Consider the following 19,653-nt stretch of genomic DNA (forward strand, 5'->3'; position numbering starts at 1 on the left):
ATAGCTAGCAAACAACTGAAGGATTAGTTATTTCTAGGACCACTGAAATAATCACTTCAATATGGGAAGAAAGAAGCAAGCCCTACTGAACTGAAGAGGAGGAGGATGTTATCTGCAAAGCCTGTGATCATGTCAAACTACAATCATTCAAGAGACTCCTTAGAGCCTTGTCTTCAAACTCAAGGTGTAAGTGACAATTACTTGCATGACACGAAAGACTCCAATTCTCTTTACTAGTTATACAGATAGAAGAGAAAGATTCCCCAACAAGGTTACTCTGGGTGAGTAATTAATCCCTTTTTGCCTCAGTTTCCTTGTCTATAAAATTAGCTAGAGAAGAAAATGGCAAAGCACTCAATATATTTGCTAATAAGGTAACAAAGAGTCAGACATGACTAAAAAATGACTATATAATTACAAAAACCTCACAGAGTTTTGTGAGGATCAACTGAGATAATATTTGTAAAGAGGACTTAGCAAAATGCCAAGTACTTCATATATATTGTATAAAAGCTTATTTCTTCCCTTTTATCCTATCACTACATTATATTTCTCACAAGCAGAATTACTCATCTAAAAAGCCAGCTACAACCCTTGACATAATGTCCCATAGAAAGAATAGATGTCACAAGCAATCCTTGAGAAAGAAGCCTGATGATTCTGCAAATGACAGTGATTCTCCATGCAAATGAAGTGTTTTTCTCCATCTGATGGAGGCAGCTCAGAAGACATATAGTACCAAACCAATGGGAAATTTTTCTGGTAAAGCTCATACATAGCTCCCTAAGGTTTACAAAGTACTCTACATCTATTGTGGGCAGTTATGTGACACAGAGGATAGTGCCAGGTTTGGAGTCAGGAAGACTCATCTCTGTACATTGTCTCAATAAAGTCCCAACAATCCTGCCAGGTGTATACTGAAAGTACTGTTATCCCCAATTTACAGATGAGGAAATGGAAACTCAAAGAGATTACATGATTTACCCAGTCACCCAGAGATTCTCAGTCCTTCCTGACTCCAAGTTCTAGTACTCTACTCTGTATTGCCATGTAGCTTGCACATGGCCCTTGACATTCCTTGATTCTGTGCTCTTAGGGTTGTTGTTGTTTTTAAGTATCAATAACTGAAATCATTTAAAATTATAGCAGAGTTTCCTATAATTGCAAAATTTAAAATATCTTGAAAGGAATGTCAGTTCTTAATGAGTATTAGTTAGAAATTATTTCACAATTCAATTTCCCCCAAAGCGGAACTATTTAGAGAACTCTACATAATTTGCAGACAAACACTAAAATAGTCAAAATAGATCTGAAATGAGACAATTACATGGCACTTTTAATAAAAATCCACTTTAAAAATGCACGCTATGAAATGATTTAGAAGTCTGATATCATTTCAACTTACAGATCCATAGTGAATATATTTCTACACTACTATTAAAAAAAAAAAAAAAAGACGGTTATCAGGGCAACTGTGAGCAAACATCACATGTTTTGCATTTGAAGGACACTGCTGTTTGATAATGAAATTTTTACCTTCAGAGTACCTATACCAGGGGAACAATCTCTAAAAATATCAATTAACTTTTACATAATTCTTTCTAAAGCAAGAGAACAAAATTATTTTCCAACATGCAATACAAAATTCAAAAGCTGACTGGGAAAAGCATTTTATAAAGAAACTGGTTAAGGCTGTACTTTTTGAGCTTTTAAATTTTTCTAGAGCTTGAATACAAGAGGCTTAATTGTTACGAGTATTTTCAGTTTCAAAGAACATTGTAAACCTGAGTATCAGGAATAATCAAGAACAGAAAGACAAAGATAGTTTTAAAATATGGAAAGCGAAAAGAGATGACATAGATCTGCTTACCTCCCCACCTACTTCACTGAGAAAAGAGCTTTGTAAACCTTAAAATACTACTCAAAAGTGAGTTGCTGTTATTTGCTAACCATTAACTATGGGAATTAACTGGTATCTGCATTATATATAAATATCTTTCACAACCTTCTACAATCAACTTGGATTAAAAGAATAGGATCAAGGCTCAAACTCTACAGTATGATATCATGTTCATACAGGAGTAGGAGCTCTTCTTTTTATAAACTACATGACAATGGACAAGCCATGTAACTTCTCTTAAATGACTTCCTCTTCCAGGGTCCACTGGAGCTGGACATTAAATTATTGCATGATTTGTAAGCAATTCCTTAAAATTTTACCTTCTAATCTGCCAAGGGGAGGAATCAGAATGGATGGGTAGGCTCCTATGTACGAAATCATTCCAAGATTCCAACTAGGAAATGACAATAATAGATTACTGTACAAAGTTCTGAGAAATTGGTATAATCAAAAAAAAAAGAAAGTATTAATAGAGAGCACCCAAATTTAAGCTTTAAAATTTAATAGGGTGCCCCAATTTAAGCTTTAAAACTCCCCAAAGACTTCTGGAACACTATGTATGGGGTACTTACTTGTAATAAGGACAAGTCATAAATTTGCACAACCTCGTGGACTAAAATGAAAACTCAGAGTAGGGCTGGATAAATGAGTTTGTCTATATCAGTAACAACCAATAATAATTCATCTTACAACCAAAAGGTTAATGAGAGACCATAATGTCATTTCCCACTAGGAAGTAACTACATATATTTAAAATATCTTCCTCAGAGAGGAGGTATGGATCAAGACTCTGCATAAACAAACACCTTGTTCAATGTAAGGCCACATATATAGAACTATATGCAAATCAAGTTCCAATCAAATGAAGACAGTGTCATTGTAAGAGTCAGAACATTCTCAATCGTTAAATTCAGAGTCAACTTCAAGTTAAGAATAGTTAATGGTGAGGGTCATGGTACCATAATTTCTTATTCATAAGTGGTATTTCAGATAAGGTTATCAGATTCATGGGCTTCACTTATGGGTAATTACATAGTCTCCCTTAATAATTCTCTTTGTAATCTTCATAACCATTTAGAAATGTCTGAGAATGCACATTACTTACTTAAATGTCCCAGGTAGATGCAAAAGGATCATATATTATTGCACAAATATAGGCTTACAGTTAAGTGATGAATACATAATGTATATTGTTTTCAACCACTCATGCTTTGGAGAAGAAAAGCAAAAAGGACCAGCACCAAAATAAAGTGAAGGTCCCAAAGCTATCTCAAAGGAAAAGAATTTACATTAGTTGTTTTATATTTTAATACTTGATTACCTTCCCACACACACGCACCTATAACCTTTTTTACAATCCAGGCAAAAACATTATGAATAAATGTGGAAGGAATTTGAAGTAGTGAAAATAAGGAGTACTGAATGTGTGGGCATTTTTATGAACCACAGAGTACTCAACTTTGTGGCTACTGCCATGCTTAATATTTCTCATGAAAAAGAAAACTATTTTAAAATAAAACAAGTGTCAAGCAATAATAATTAGCTAGCATTTATTTTAAACTTTAAACTTGCAAAGCTCTTTACAAATATACTCTTATTTTGCACCCATAACAACCCTGGGAGGTAGGTACTATTAGATAAGAAAGCTAAGGAAGATTTGGCCAGTGTCACACTTATAAGTGGCTGAGGTGACATTTGAATTCAGATCCTCCTGGTTCCAACACCAGCTCCAGCCTTCATGCTTTTTAGCTTCTTCTAGGAAGGCATTTAAAGATCTGATGGAGGGGAACGAGGGTTTGTCTCTATATAACAAATTTTGGTTACTGACCCAGAATTCATAGTGAGGCATCCCATTTACCTTTTGGCAGGCTCAAGAGGTGAGTTTAGAATGGGCAATGTAGAATGGGCAGAATTCTGAGGGATCAGGCTAGCCTATTTTGTTTACAAACACAGAGGAAAATGCCATAAACAGGACACTATCATGAACCACAGGTTCCGGAAGTCTGAGTCCAAATTCACAAAATGAAATATCATCCAAAGTGTGGAAAGTCAGAACCCTCAGTTTGGGAAACTAACGTGGTTAGCATAGGGGACAGAGTTAAACAGCCACTGCACATTGTTTTGACAAGGCTGACACTGATTCCATCTCTTTTTAAAGTGGTCACAGGTACCTTCTATGCTGGGTTCAGAGGAACCAGGTGAGACAGATGATACACTGAAGTACCCTTGCACTAGATGACACATTGCTATACATCATAGCCAGAACTGAGGGAGATCTTTTAACAACTATCTTCCCCATGGTGCTTTTAATATGCCGGCTACAACATGCATGGTGAAGCGACAGCTTCAACAATTTATTCTGCTACCTGGTTAAATTATGAGAGGAGAAAATCTGATCTCTTTCCTTCTGTGATTTAACTCATGAGCTCCTAAGATAGGAAACTGAAGACAAATTAAATGTAGCCAGAAGCTGGGAACCTCACTAGGAAGAATCTAAGCACGGCATGAATGACCAGCTTATTTGTGCTGATAAGAAAACTCCTCAAACATCCTAAAAGTTTATTGTGTTAGGCAGTTGAAGCATTTATTCTTGAGACTAAATGCTACTTTCAAGAAAACTAAAAACTATAGTTTTCTATCTTTCTTACACTAGCGAAGTTTGGTGACATCTAGTATTGCTGAGAAAGGAGAGAAAAGTCTAATAATGAGAAAATCTCATAGCTACATTTTCTTTGAAAAAAATTCTGGAAAATGTCTGTAAAAGATTCATCCCACTCTACTTAATACTGTGATGCTCTCCATTTTGAAGTTTTTCAGCACCCAAAAAATTTAAAAAGAAGAAATCTGCTAAAATTTAAGAGGTTAAAGATGCCTTTAAATTTCAAGAAATATTAGAAAAGGGGATTTCAGTGTTGGATTGTCAGTTAATTTGGCAAGATAAAAAGAAGCGCTAGAAGATTGCTTCTAATAAATATTAGAATTTAATATTTATTAATAATAATTATTAATATTATATTAATTATATATATAATAAATATTGAAGATGGTGTTGGGGATAGGAAAGAGCAGTAAAAGTTCCTAAATACCACCAATTGCCTAAATTAGAAAGACAAAGAGTTAGAAATTTTCCAGTGAGGTCAATAGTGTACCTTCTGTCTACTTTTAAGTTGTAAATAAACAGACCATTAGCACAAAATGTTTTTTTTTAAAGCAGACCTTTATATATGAATGCTATGGAATATTATTGTTCTATAAAAGCCATCTACACCCAGAGAGAACACTGTGGAAACTGAGTGTAGTTCACAACATAATATTTTCACTTTTTCTTGTTGTTTGCTTGCATTTTATTTTCTTCATCATTTTCTTTTCTGGTTTGATTTGATTTTTCTTGTACAGCAAGATAATTGTGTGTGCAGATATAGATATAATATATACATATATTATATATATATGTATATGTATATGTGCATATATTGGATTTAATAGATATTTCTACCATGTTTAACATATATTGGACTACTTGCCATCTAGGGGAGGGGGTAAGAGAAAAGGGGAAAATTGGAACACAAGATTTTACAAGGGCTAATGTTGCAAAATTATCTATGCATATGCTTTGAAAAATAAAAAGCTTTAATAAAAATTACTGTAATAAAAAAAGATCCTTCTCCTATATTCTGTCTTTCATTTTCCATTGTTTTAGAAAATAATGAATCTGTTTCAAACTACCATGCTCTTTCTGACTTTGGGAGACCCCTAATTTCTAGTATCTTATCTAGAAGAGAACTTTTTTGGATTTTTTTCAATCTTTAATTTCATTTTTGCTTCCAACAAAAAGCATTATCAACTTTTGCTTCCTTCCTTTTTCTTCTAGAAAGATTTTCTCCTCATCCAAACACAGTTTCTAAATGACTAAAAACATTTAAATTTTTTTTGAAGGAAATGTGGGAAAGAACTGAATGACTGCATGCTTTTTAGATATTAATATATTCTACCTAATAATCTGTTTCACTTTGTAAAAGAATCCTAAAATAAATGAGGTTGTAGAACAATATACTATCTCTTTTAGTTTATGTGAGATTTTGAAAATCAACATTTCCATATCTGGAACATTAGTTTATGAACCATATTATCTCATTACTTTACAGTGGCACGTTGAATAGAGAGCCGGCCTCAAAAACAGGAAGACTTAATTCCTGACCTGCCTCTGAAATATTGTTCAGGTGATCTACACTGAATCTCTCAGTACTCTAGGCAACTCAGAGACCTCAAATTGATAAAAATGTGCCAATCTGCAACCTGATAAATAAAGTGCAATTTTCTCTTATGAGAATAAAATTATAGGTCTAATCCCTACCCCTAGCTCACTGAAGTTTATGATAGTATTCAGTAGTGACAAAACTATATTTTAAGAATGTATCCTATAGTTGAAATAAGATTTCTGCTCTATATTCCAAAATAATGAACTTTTACTTCTTCTGACTTTCTGTCTTAAAGTCAATAACTAAAGCATAGAAAACAAAAAACTGTGAAATTTTCAAAATGAATTTTTTCTAGTTTGGCTTAGGTTTCCAAGATAGAGTCACTGTACCTCACAAAGCAGTAAGTCAATGATGTGGAAGACCATGCAGAGGGGGAACTTGGCAGTGAAGAGAGTGAGAAACCACTGCGACGCATACATATGAGCTTCCAGGTTCAGGTCACAAAAGTGGCTGTGTAGGTCTGGTAACTGCTCCTAGAATTTAAAGAGAAAAAATGAGGAAGGAGGAATTCAAGTCAGCAATATTCATTTCATATCAACGAGGTACAAGGTGTTGTGCTAGGCAATGGAAATGATGAAAAAACAATATAATCCTCACTCTTAAGAACTCACAGCCTTCTGTAGGGATATTACATTTGCACAAACAAGAAGAAAACAAGGTAGGAAAGAAGTCAAGCTGCACAAGATTTTATTGCTGCTGATTTACAATTTTATGGCAATACAGCCATTATTCCTCAACCCTAGTCCTGCTCAAATGCCTCATAATGTGTAGAGGTGACCTTGTATTCTCCAAGGCTGTGCCAGCAAATCACAAGCTCTGGAAGATTTTGTCAAATTTGACAGTACAGGCTCAGGAAAAGACTGTATTTGTTGTCCAAAGGAAGTTAAGTCAATATATAGGAACCTGAATGCTGCATTTTTTTGGCCACACACTTTCCAAACACCACCTCCTAAGTTATAGAATGATCTATATCAGTGGAGGGAGCATACAAAGTGATATAATCACAGATCCTCAAATTATTAAAATAATGAATTAAAGTTGACTTAATTACATTACCTGTAATGTAACAAGGGGGAATCAAGGGAGTTCTCCAGATCTACTCTGGTAAGAGCATATCCCATGGAGCATACATGGAGTTGAGTTGAATTCTCCTGGCCATTTCCAGAATCACGTGATCAAGATTATATGACAATGGGACTTGGAAGTCAATTCTTGAATCTCCTTCAGCCCTGGGCACCTTGAAAGTGTCTGGGTGTGTGCAGAAAAGCTCTACAAACACTCCAAAGCTTATGCTCCAGACAGATTATGGAAGTTCCATTATATAAGTATTTCTATTATTTCTTTAATAACCTTCTAAGATGTAACATTTCAGGAAACATCAGCAAAGTGACATAAGATCAAAAGTTAGAGTATATAAACAGGCAAACTAATAAAATAAAGGTATGTTATGAACACATCAAGTCTACATCATTTGTTCGTCAGAAAACCTTTATCCTTTGACAAAATAAGACTACATCTATAACTCCAATTCATGTTTTGATAGCCCCACCAATGGTTTAATACCAATTCTTTCCTTTGATATCAAATATTATCAAGATCTGTAGAGAAGGGAAGCAGATTGTCACAGGAGGAAAACCTTGCAGGAATCAGAACATTTGATTTCTAGTCCTATTTTTTTAATAAATTAATTCTTTTAATTTGAGCAAGACATTTAACCACTTTGTGTCTCCATTTTCTTATTTACAAGAGGAAAGGGTTGAACTGAATAATTTTATTTTCCCAACTCTAACTTTTTATGCTTCAATCCATCTAGTTTCCAAACTATAGAATCATCACGGTGACTTCTTGGGAACCTAGATAATTTCAATAACATATACAACAAATTTTATTTTGCTTTTATAATAGTGCTATAGCATAACACTATATTAGAATTATTTGAGTATGTTGTGGGGGACTATAGTGATTTTACATGAAAATTTCATTTTCTTTCTTCCAGGAAAATGAGTAAAAGCTCATGTATTAAGAAGTTAAAATTTATCTCCAAAAGCATGGAAAGCAAAATATGAGGCATTAACACAGCCATTTCCATTATTAAAAAGCCAAGATAAAAATACAGATGTAATTCTTACTCTAGTTTCCATAATTAAATCATTGGGCACACATCAATGGTTGCATAGGGTGACTGTTTTTAAAACTATCACAAATCCACATATATATATATTCATCCTCCAGGTAGTTTAAGAGGGGTCCATTTTAAATGGTCACATTGGAGACAGATTATATTATTAAAAATGCTAATGGAAGAAAATAGGTTATTTCATAACACTTCAGGACTGTATTTAATAAGCTAAGTTAGGGAGATCAGAGAATTAAGCAATAATATTCAATATAATGTCCTAATTACATCTCATGAAGAAAAATATAAAAATCAACCTATATCAGATAGAGCCAACAGCCATCAACAATCTCAACCCTTTATGTATCAATATAATGCTTTACATCTTCAGGTTATAAACCTAAAACAGGATGAGTTATTTTTTTTCTATAAATGAAAACTTTAAAATGACTGAATGACCCCAAAAATTACAACTGATAGAATAAAATCTTAAAACATCTCACTTCTTAAATGCTTAGAACGATCCAAATTTATTATATTCTTTTTTCTCCTTCAATTTCTTGATGACCTTGTTCTTGAGTCTCACTTGATAGTCACTTTTAACAGTGAATAGAGCCACGAGACTTGTGTGGGGAAAAACTGAAAACATTTCCTGCTTCTAGACCTATATTTGGCCGGTATACTTGTTAATTTGGGAAAAACTCGTCACATTTTGAATGCTTTCTCAATAACTTTTCATATTCTTTCACATCAATTGGGTAGCAATCTGATAGTTAACAATTTTATAAAATGCCTCACCAAATAAATGCATAAATAAAGTACATCTATTAAAATAAAAATCTGTAAAGTATTACTTATAGTAAAGCTTCAAAATATTAAGCACCAATTTAATGAAATTTACTTTCTGATGGGTATTAAGATTGATATAGAGATACCATTTCTATCATCTGTACAATACCTAGAACTTTCTCCCTCACCCTGGAATATCCCAATAATGGTTTATCAAGTTCTCCTAATCAATAGATAAAAATAAATGATGCTCTACTTACCTGCATGAGCCGTTCCAGTTGATAGAATTTACAATGAAGATCCTCAAAGTTATTTTTATAGAGATCCCTTAAGCCATAGTCATACATAATCTTCACCAAAACACAGAATGCCTGTTCTTCCGGCATCTAGAAAAGGAAAAATACAATGAGTGACTGGGGAGCATGAAGAGGAATCACTTTCTTGTTCTATTTTGTGGTATAAATAGCTACAGGCCTTCATGAGAAATCAGTACTATATCTTCCTACAAAACAGTGATGTAGAAAATATTTTTTCTGTAAGATCCCTAGATCTACCTTTTTAAATCTTTTTACCTCTTCAATGATACTACTCTCCCCAGAAAGTATTCACGTACCTCTTCCCTATAAAAATGTGCTATCAGCAGAGGATTTGAAGCTTTTTTTGCATTGATAAAATGGAAGTTCTTTGAGGGAAAGGGACTTTCATTTTTATATTTGTTTCTTTGATCTTTAATTCAGGACCTGTCACAAAGAACTGGAATTGATAGATTGCCTCAGGAACTAAGCAATTAGTTATGGAGGGAATCAAAAAAGATGCTCTCTTACAGAAGGTGAGAATTTGAGCCAAGTCTTAAATGAAGGCAGAAAAATTAACAGGTCACCTACAGAAGTCTTTCCTGATCTGTCCACCTCTCCTTTCCCCAAAAAATTATCTTTTATTTTTTAAATATAATTTATAAATACATATATACATACAGACACAGACACAGATATACATCTCCTCTAAGAGAATGAAAACTGCTGGAGGGCAAGGACTGCTTAAATTTTATCCTTATTAAACGTTAATACTTAGCATTTTTGTTTAGTTATTTCAGTTGTGACAGATTCTTCACGATTCCATTTGAAGATTTTCTTGGCAGAGATACTGGAATGGTTTGCCATTTACTTTTTTAGCTCATGTTACAGATAAGGAATTGAGCAAATAGGGCTGAGTGATTTGTCCAAGGTCACACAGCTAGGAAATGTCTGAGGCTGGATTTGAACACATGAGTCTTCCTGATTCCAAGTCCAGTGCTCTTATCAATTAGCTGCCCCAGTATTTATATAGCACTTGACATACAGTGAGAACTTAGTAAGAGTTATAAGGCAGCCCAATGGGAAAGTACTTTGAGAACACAAAATTTTATCAACTAAGCAGCTGCCCAATCTATTAGTCATCCAACTGTCAAGAGCCATCCATCCATCAGAAGTGTATACATATTCAAAACCATCTATTTTGCAATGTACTTTGTCTAACTGTCTCTGTCACTTGTGTTAAGAATCTATGAAATATTAAAAAAATTAGAAAAAATGATCATCCTTTGTTTACATGTGAATTAGTCTAGCTGTCTTCAGCCTAGGGAGGCTACAATTAAATGGTTAACAGAAAGTTGAAACTCAAAGTAAATGGTGACATAGAAAGTACTATTATTATTGTTCAATTGTGTCAAATTCATCATGACTCTAAGGACCATACTGTTCATAGGTTTTCTTGGCAAAAACACTGGAATGATTTGCCATTTTCTTCTCTAATGGAATAAAGTCAATAGAGGTAGTAAGAGTCTAAGTCTGGACTTGAACTCAGCTCTTTTTGACACCAGGCCCAGTGTTCTATTCACTGAGGCATCTAGCTGCCTCCTAAAAGCATTAAGGTGACATCAGTGAAAGCAAGGTACCAAATCTAAATCAACAACCTCCTAGATGGAAGTACTTTGTGATTGTGATTGTGATTGTAAAGCTATTGTCAGTTATCTCTAAAAAAATCATGAAGTATAGAAATGAAAAAGGTGCTATACAGAACTGGAGATAGGTAGATCTCCCAACTTAAGAAAGAAAAAGTAGAATCTATAAAATATTGGGATGATAAGCTTGATTTCCAGGAAGTATCATTAATTATTTTGTGAATGTTTTAACAAGATAAGTAGCCATCACTGAGCCAACACACCTTCATCAAGAATATGCTATGTTAGAATAATGTTACTTTTTTGAGGGGAAGTTTCAGGAAGTTGGTAGATTGGAACAGGTTGGGGGGGGAGGGGTGATGAGCAGGATGTGTGTATATGGCATACCTGTATTTCAAAAGACATTTAACAAATTGTCCTTTATTTCTATACTTGAAGAACATTACAGAAATATAAATAATCTAAATGACAGCAACAAGATGAATTTATAACTGGCCAAATGACTAGATCTAAAGAGTAATCATTTTTTAAAATCTTTATATAGTCCTATGGACTACACCTGACAGCTGTGCAACTCTCATGGTACAGCACCTTTCCTACACCACCACAAAGACTTTGAACAACTCAGGCTTATTCAGAGTTAATCACTTCAGAGACCAAGAAGGTCACCTGGAGGATGTATACAAACAGGATGTCTTTGTATCCCTAGCGTAGCACATAAAACTTAACTGGAACTTAAGAAAATAAATGCTCTGGAAGAAAGTTGTGAAGTTGTGTTCACTAAGTGTACCACAAAACCACGCTTTCTAAAGCCAACTGGGCTCTCACTGCTACAAGGCAATCAATTAGGCTGGTTTTCCTCAAAGCTGTTCTAAATGTTCTCTTCTGCCCTAAATCTCTACCACCATCAAACCAATACTCTTCTTTTCCATTCTCTTCCTACTTACAAGGTTTCTGTGAGATTTCCTTATTTTCCTACCTCTATATTTCAAAGCCATTTTATACCTTCATTTGCCTTCTTTTCTTTTGCTCATGTCTCTAAGGAACTCCCTAAATCTTGACACTTTGTTAAAGCTAATATCTCTCCTTATGTCCTCCTTTCCATCTCTTCTTGGCTCTTCTGTTTAACTCTTGGATCATCAACTCCCAACCTCAAGGTCTCCTGGCTCATGCCTATTATCTCCTACTCTGAAAACAAAACTCCTCTGGACCATCCCATCCTCACATTATTATTTAACAACTCTCTGGAATAAGTAATCTGTACTAATTAACTCACTATTGCTGTTACTGAAACCATCAAGCACTAATCTGTTTAAACTAATAACCTTTCCTCAGTCCTCACCATACTTTTCTTCTTTGTAGTTTTTATTCAGTCGAGCTGAACAAAGCTTCTCCATGAATATTCTCTCCTCCCTTTGAACCCTGAGACACTTACTCCCTTCTATCTCCCACTTGTCTGCTGTTTGCACAGCTATGAGTATAAGCCATGTGCCAAAATATCTTTTAGTGACATCCGAGTGTTTGTGTTGCATGAGAATTACATAAAGGTAGGGATTATCTCATTTTTGTCAGTATCCCCAGAAACTTGAACAGTGTCTTGAATACAGAGAAGCTTAATAAATGTTGAATTAAATTTAATTGAGTTCCCTAATTCAGGCTTCATCACTGCCTGCCTATGCTACTATAATTGCTTCCTAATTGGTCTCCCTGCCTAAAGTTGCTTCACTTTCTAATTCATTCTCTTTATATTGGTATAATTAATTAACTGTAAGGCTGTTTTTTTTTTTTGCCTCTCTCTCTTGCTCTCAAAACTCAGGGTTCCAAAGGCCCAACCAACTCAAGGTCCACTATCTACACAAAGCCATTCTCCATCCATAAAATTGTTAGTGCTTCCCACCCTCAAAATTACTTTATATTTATTTTGTACTAGTTTTTATATTTACTTATTTGGGATTTTTTTTCTTCTAGTAGAACATAAGCTTCTTGAGGGCAGGGATTATTTATCTTTGTATCCTTAGTGCTTTGCACTATACTTGACATACAATAGGTTCTTAGGTCACAGAATTTAGGTCTACAGATTTTGAACTGAAAAGGATCTTAATGATGATATAACAATAATTATTATAATTATAATAGGAGCTAGCATTTCTATAGTATTTTAAGGGTTTCAATACACTCTACAAATACTACTCACAACAATATTATTAGAGGCAGGTATCATTATTATCCCCATCATTGTGTATTTGTGTATGGTTATCAGCTCTACATGATAACAAACTTATATAATTATAAACAGATCTGTGACAACCTTACTTTCTGCAAGACCTATCTATAAGGTTATAAATTGCTATTACTAAAAAGAACAATTTTCATAAGGCATAACAATTTTACAGTGTTACCTTATAGTTTTACAGAAAAGGAAACTGAGGCTGAGAGACATTAGTGATCTCTCTAGGATCATACAACTAGCAAGTGTCTGAGTCAGGATTTGAACTCAAGTTTTTTTCCATTTTCATAGCAAGCATTCTACTAACCATCCCACATAGCTGCCAAATCACTTTGCCTGTGAGAAGCTGAGACAAAAAAAAAAAAAAAATAGTGAAGTAGACTTATTAATGTGGGAACTTCCTCTACCAATGAAGACTTTAAATCAACATACCTATCCATGCTATGGGATCCCTAAGGCGAGTTCCCTATCTACTCTATGTCATGCTATCTTAAATGTGATGAGTGCTGTTAATGAATAATAATTAGAAAAATAAGTATGTTGATCAACAGCAAACTAAAATAAAATATAAAAAACAAGAAAAATCAGGTTATCTTAACAAGAGAGTAATTTTCTACTCATTATTAAACATTTTAGGAAACTAGGGATTTAGCATATTTTAGTATCAATTCAGAAGACAATTCTTGTAGACACTATCTCTTCAGAGATTTCCGTCTATGCAAATACAATAATTAATTTGTGTATTAGGGCATACACAACTACGATCTTAGAGATAGGAGTACTGAAATAAAATAATACAGTCTTGTTCTACTTTGAAACTATTATCACAGCATTGTGGCTAGTATCATATCAGTATGGTATACACTGTAAAGTATTTTATTTCTCTTACATAGTGATGGGCTGCAAAGACCAATCTATACATTATCCCAACTATATTTGCAATGTAAATAAAGGACATAACACACACATACACATGCACATGGTGGCTATGGCCTTGGAACACATGAACTCTAAGTCAGTCTGAGAATAAGAGACCATGACTTTGACTTCAGAATCAAATTCATATAAAAAAAAAAAAAAAAGGTAAGCTAACAAACACAGCTAATTACAACAAAAATAACCAAAAACTTTATAATGAACGAAGACTTATAGATACCATTATCTCAAAGTCTTAGAAGTGGAACAATACCTATGCAAGAGTAAACACAAACAAAAGGAACATTCTAGCTTTCAAAGAGTTTACAATATAATACACACACAAAAATAAATACAAGCACAAAAATTGATTCAAGCAAAATCGGAGAAGAGAAATAATTTTAACAAAGTTTGAGAATCTGTAATGACTTGATGCAAGAGATACCATCTGAACTGCATATTAACAGAGGACGAAGTTTCTGAGTATGAAAAAAGACAATGGAAGTTCATTCCTAAAATGTAAGACAGATTATGCAAATACAAAGAAACAAGGTAATTTATTGACAAACTCTTTACAAAGGAAATAGTAGTTTCAACTATTGTGCCTAGAGTAAGAGATGGTAAATAGAAGGAGGGCATATTTTTGCAGTGATACTAATTATTCGTCAGGAATATTGATATGTAGGTTTATTTCTCTGCTTTATCTCTACCAAGAAAAGATATTAGTACTCTTTATCTCATAGGAATTTGGTAGGATGTTTGTATTTCCTATTTTTGTGAACAATTTAGGTAATATTAGCATAGATCATTTCTGGTTTATTAAAACTACCCGTTTGATTTCCCAAGTCCTTCAAAACAAAGACACCAACAAATACCTTGTTCAATTCTTCCAATACGAACTATATTATGGTTCTTTGAGTTGAGGTATTATATCTTAATTAATACCATATCCTAACACAGCAATAATGTTTAGCATCTAGAAGTCATAAGTACTTTTTGGCAATTCTTCTCAGTTTTCTTTCCATCTTCTCTATAAAATCTGTATGTATGTAGTGATTTATATGCTCTCTCTCCCATTAGAATATAAATTTCTTGAGGGCTGGGAAGTTGCCTTTTAACCTTCTTTATATTACCATCCCAAAGCATACATTAATGAATGCTTTTTTGACTGAGTGATAAAATAAGTGCCTCAATTAGGGAAAATAGTCTACAAACCTCTTTTAGAAATCCTACAATCCCATTTTGAATAAGGGAAGAGAATTTTTAAGCATATCTGGAATACATCCCCAAAACAATAAAGATTCTGAAATTCTGAAGTTAATTTTCTTCATGTTCTTATTGTTGTACTTTACTTTATTTCTTTGGAGGTATTAAATTTGCCTACTTGTAAGAAATATTGGGTAGTAATTTTTACTTTACAGATATGCCACCCTTATGTTAACTTTTGAATCTTCCTAGGTTCATTCAAAAAAAATTAGTGATTCTTTTGTTTGTAACTAGAAAGCACGTAAAGTCCTGTCAATAAAAGTTAGAGTAAAAATGATTAAGTGGTTATTTAATTCAAAGGCAAAAATATTTAGATCCTCAATAAAAATCTAAGTATTGTTTAATTTTTTTCTGAAATCAATGTGAGAAAATTTATCCAAATGGAATTTAGTCAATCTAAGATAGAAAACAGAATACATGGAATAGTATTTAATTCCATCTGAAATCCAAATGTTAATTATTAGTTTACTGAAACTACATCAGTTGAATCCAATAACACTTATCTTTAAAGTGTCAACTTCATGGGAAAAGGTGAATAATATCTTAATATCATTCACTAGTTTTAAATATCTCATTCACTGTGTATTTCCTCCCTCATAGGCTGTGAATATAAAATACAAATCAACACAGATCTAGGGGAAAAAAGCACTATTAAGAAAAGAATTCTTTGACAATGATTAATATGAAGCTGCCAACAATGTCTAGAAGCAAGTCTATGTAGCTGATAAAAAAAAATTTAGCTTGTAATTCATCTCCCTGTAACTTAATATAAATCACTTAGTTCATCTATTTTTTTAAGGAATGATATATTTTGCAATATTTTATATGTGACAATTTTTTTTTAAAGAATACAGTTAACTTCCAAACTGAGTGGGTCTAGTTTAAGTAATATTTTAATTTTAGCTGAAAGGTACTCTATGTGGATAATAGATATTAACTATGAGCAGAACACTACAAAATTTACAATCCTGAAATTATGTTAAAAATAATCAAATATCTAATTTTTTCAAAAGGCACTTCAATATCTTGTAGTATTTCAGATCATTATAAATATAAATTCTCTCTATAAGGAATTACTGATGTCAGTGAAAGTTTAAGAACCCCAGAACAAGAGAAAGTTAAACTGTGATCAAACTGACATATGATTTATCCCAAAAGTTCTTAAGGTCTATGAATTTAAAAAAAAATTTTTTTTGATAATTGCATTCTTACATATTCTATCTTCCACATTTACAAATATTTTTCTGATAAGGGGTTAACAGGTTTTATGCGCTTCCTTCAGACAGATGACACACAAAAAAGTTAAGATGCATAGATACAACCTAACTACATCTCATGTAGAGGAAGAAAGTAAAAGAGAAAAGGATTTGTCCAAGTTATAAGTACAGATAGCAAACAAAATAAGAGAGCCAAGTTTTAAAACTAGGCATTTTTATAATTTCCCTCTTAGAAAACAAAACAACTACCCTAACTTTTAAGGACCTGGAAGAGACCTGATAGAAACTACCAAGGCACATATCTTTATCATGAAGAAAAGGATATCTCACCTAATGGTAAGCTGACTGAAAACAATGATTTTTGTCAAAGAGCACAAAGTATCCTCAATCTATCTAAAACTCATATGATTTCTCTAATCATGCAATCAATGATTAAAGCTGCTTTACTGATAATGTAATATAATATGAAAGGTGTTACATCATCAATTTGTCCTTTATTCCTTTCTTTCAAAATTAGGCATCATATTCACTGAACCAAAAAATAAATTGTTCAGGTGATTCTATTGCTAAAACCCTTAGAGATAAAAAGAAAAGTAAATTAACCATACATACAAAATATTTATAGCTGTTTTATTCATAATGGAAAAAAACCTGGATGCAGTCTTTATATCCCTCAATTAGAAGATAAGAGAATAAACACAGGAGAGGATATTAGGATGTCAAAAAAATAACAAGAGAAGATATTTGTAAAAGAAAGGTCATTAGAAGCAGAATAGAATGTAGATTGGCTATAGCTCTGTATTTTTAAGAAAGAAAAACGCTTTTATGGAATATTATTGTTCTATAAGAAATGACCAGCAGGATGAATACAGAGAGAACTGGTGAGACTTACATGAACTGATGCTAAGTGAAATGAGCAGAACCAGAAGATCATTATAAACCTCAAGAACGATACTGTATGAGGATGTATTCTGATGGAAGTGGATCTCTTCGATAAAGAGAACTAATTCAGTTTCAATTGATCAAGGATGGACAGAAGCAGCTACACCCAAAGAAAGAACACTGGGAAATAAATGTAAACTGCTTGCATTTTTGTTTTTCTTCCCGGGTTATTTATACCTTCTGAATCCAATTCTCCCTGTGCAACAAGAGAATTGTTCAGTTCTGCACACATATATTGTATCTAGGATATACTGTAACCTATTTAACATGTATAGGACTGCTTGCCATTGGGGGAGGGGGTGGAGGGAGGGGAAAAATTGGAACAGAAGTGAGTGCAAGGGATAATGTTGTAAAAAATTACCCTGGCATGGATTCTGTCAATAAAAAGTTATTTAAAAATAAAAAATGAAAAAAAAATGAAAAAGAAAGAAAGAAAGAAAGAAAAACGCTTCAGACAAATTAACAAAAAGACATAAAGCATATACAATGTTTGTTTGGTTGTCATTTGTGAATCTGTTTAAATTTTGTTAGGATGCACATGATTTTGCCTTGGGGGTCATAACTAAAAATTAGCTTCATGTATAGTTTAACAACTTATAAGTATGGCATGGTGGCGATGTAGTTGGGGACTTAGAATTAGAGGACCTAGGTTCAAGTCCTGTTTCCAACATTCACAAGTTGTGTAAACTGTAGTAAATGGCTTTACCTTTTAAGCCTCAATTTTCTCATCTATAAAATGGGGTTATAATACTGACAGCCAATCAAATCAAGTATTAAGTGAGATAATATTTATAAAGTGATAGCATAATGCTCGGCACATAGTAACTATTTAATAAAAACTTGTTTCTCTTCCCCCATCGCCTCTTCTCTTTAAGGATTAAAAAGACCAAAGTTAGAATAAAGATAAACTTAGAATACTGTAGATTTATGCCATTTCACAATAATAATACTCTTGTAAAAGCCCAATCTACTCATTGTTCACATAATGAGAGAGAGAAAATAGCAAAGTAATGGAATTATAGTTAGAGCCTTCACGTGTTCCTAATACTGAAGCAGAGAAATAAAGTGTCTTATTTGTAGTACAGCAGGAGGCCAATATCATTGGATGGGAGGGTATGTAATGAGTAGTAAGGTGTAAGAAGACTAGAAAAGTAGAAGTTGATTAGGTTGTGAAGAATTTTAAATTCCAAGCAAAGCATTTTATATCTACTCTTAGAGGCAAAAAAAAAAAAGCCACTGGAGCTTATTAACTATGTTAATTAGCCTGACAAAGAACAGGGGAGAATATTCCTCTGTGTTCTGATTTCACAATAAGAAAGGATACTCTGGGAAAAACAATCAGAAATACCAATACCTCATATGCCAGAATGCTTCAACAGAGAAACAGAAATGAACAGGGAGAACCAGAGGAAATTTATAAGAAGGCAGGGTCAGAGAGGAAGTAGCTATAAGCAAAACAAACTTCAAATTCACAAAGGGATCACACAGAGAAGAAAAATTAAATGGAGAAAAATAAAACATAAAAATCAGTTATTGGAGTCTGGATTAGATGAGAAGAGGAAGACTAGGGGAATGAAAACATTACTGTATTTAATGATTACTTGTTAAATCATTTCAGTTCTAACTCTTCATGACACCATTTGGGGGTGTCTTGGCAAAGATACTAGAATACTTTGCCTTTTCCTATTTCAACTCATTTTACAAATGAAGAAACTGAGGCAAAGAGAATTAAATGACTTGCCCAAGGCCACATAATTTATAAGTGTCTGAGAGCAGATTTGAACTCAGAAAAGTGAATCTAACTTCAGGCCCTGAACTCTATACATTGTGACACTTAAAGATAATCCTTTTTTAAAAAGCATTTTCTTTACAAAGAACATTATTATTTTGTAAAGATGGGGTACTAGGGCAAAAAGAAAAAATGCATAAAGGATATAATGAAAGGAATCTTACAATTAAAAATCATATCAATAGGTAAATGGGATTAATTCATTCATACAATGGAAGAGAGAAACAGAATGGAATCAAACAATATGTTGTTTACAAGAAACATACTTGAAACATAATGACTTAGAACTAAAAC

At 33.2% G+C, this 19,653-nt stretch overlaps 1 protein-coding gene across 2 annotated transcripts in view; it reads right to left on the reverse strand.

Moving 5' to 3' along the window:
* RABGAP1L (RAB GTPase activating protein 1 like) overlaps positions 1 to 19,653 on the reverse strand; it is a 689,556-nt gene that overhangs the window by 255,794 nt on the left and 414,109 nt on the right. For both annotated transcript variants that reach the window (XM_051998907.1, XM_051998908.1), the window contains exons 16-17: positions 9,325 to 9,450; positions 6,489 to 6,632 (exon numbers count right to left, since the gene is read on the reverse strand). In XM_051998907.1, the coding sequence (XP_051854867.1) occupies positions 6,489 to 6,632; positions 9,325 to 9,450 (270 nt within the window). The remainder of the gene's footprint in view (positions 1 to 6,488; positions 6,633 to 9,324; positions 9,451 to 19,653) is intronic.

The sequence above is a fragment of the Antechinus flavipes genome, chromosome 4 (assembly GCF_016432865.1).
Source record: "Antechinus flavipes isolate AdamAnt ecotype Samford, QLD, Australia chromosome 4, AdamAnt_v2, whole genome shotgun sequence".
Lineage (NCBI taxonomy): Eukaryota > Metazoa > Chordata > Mammalia > Dasyuromorphia > Dasyuridae > Antechinus > Antechinus flavipes.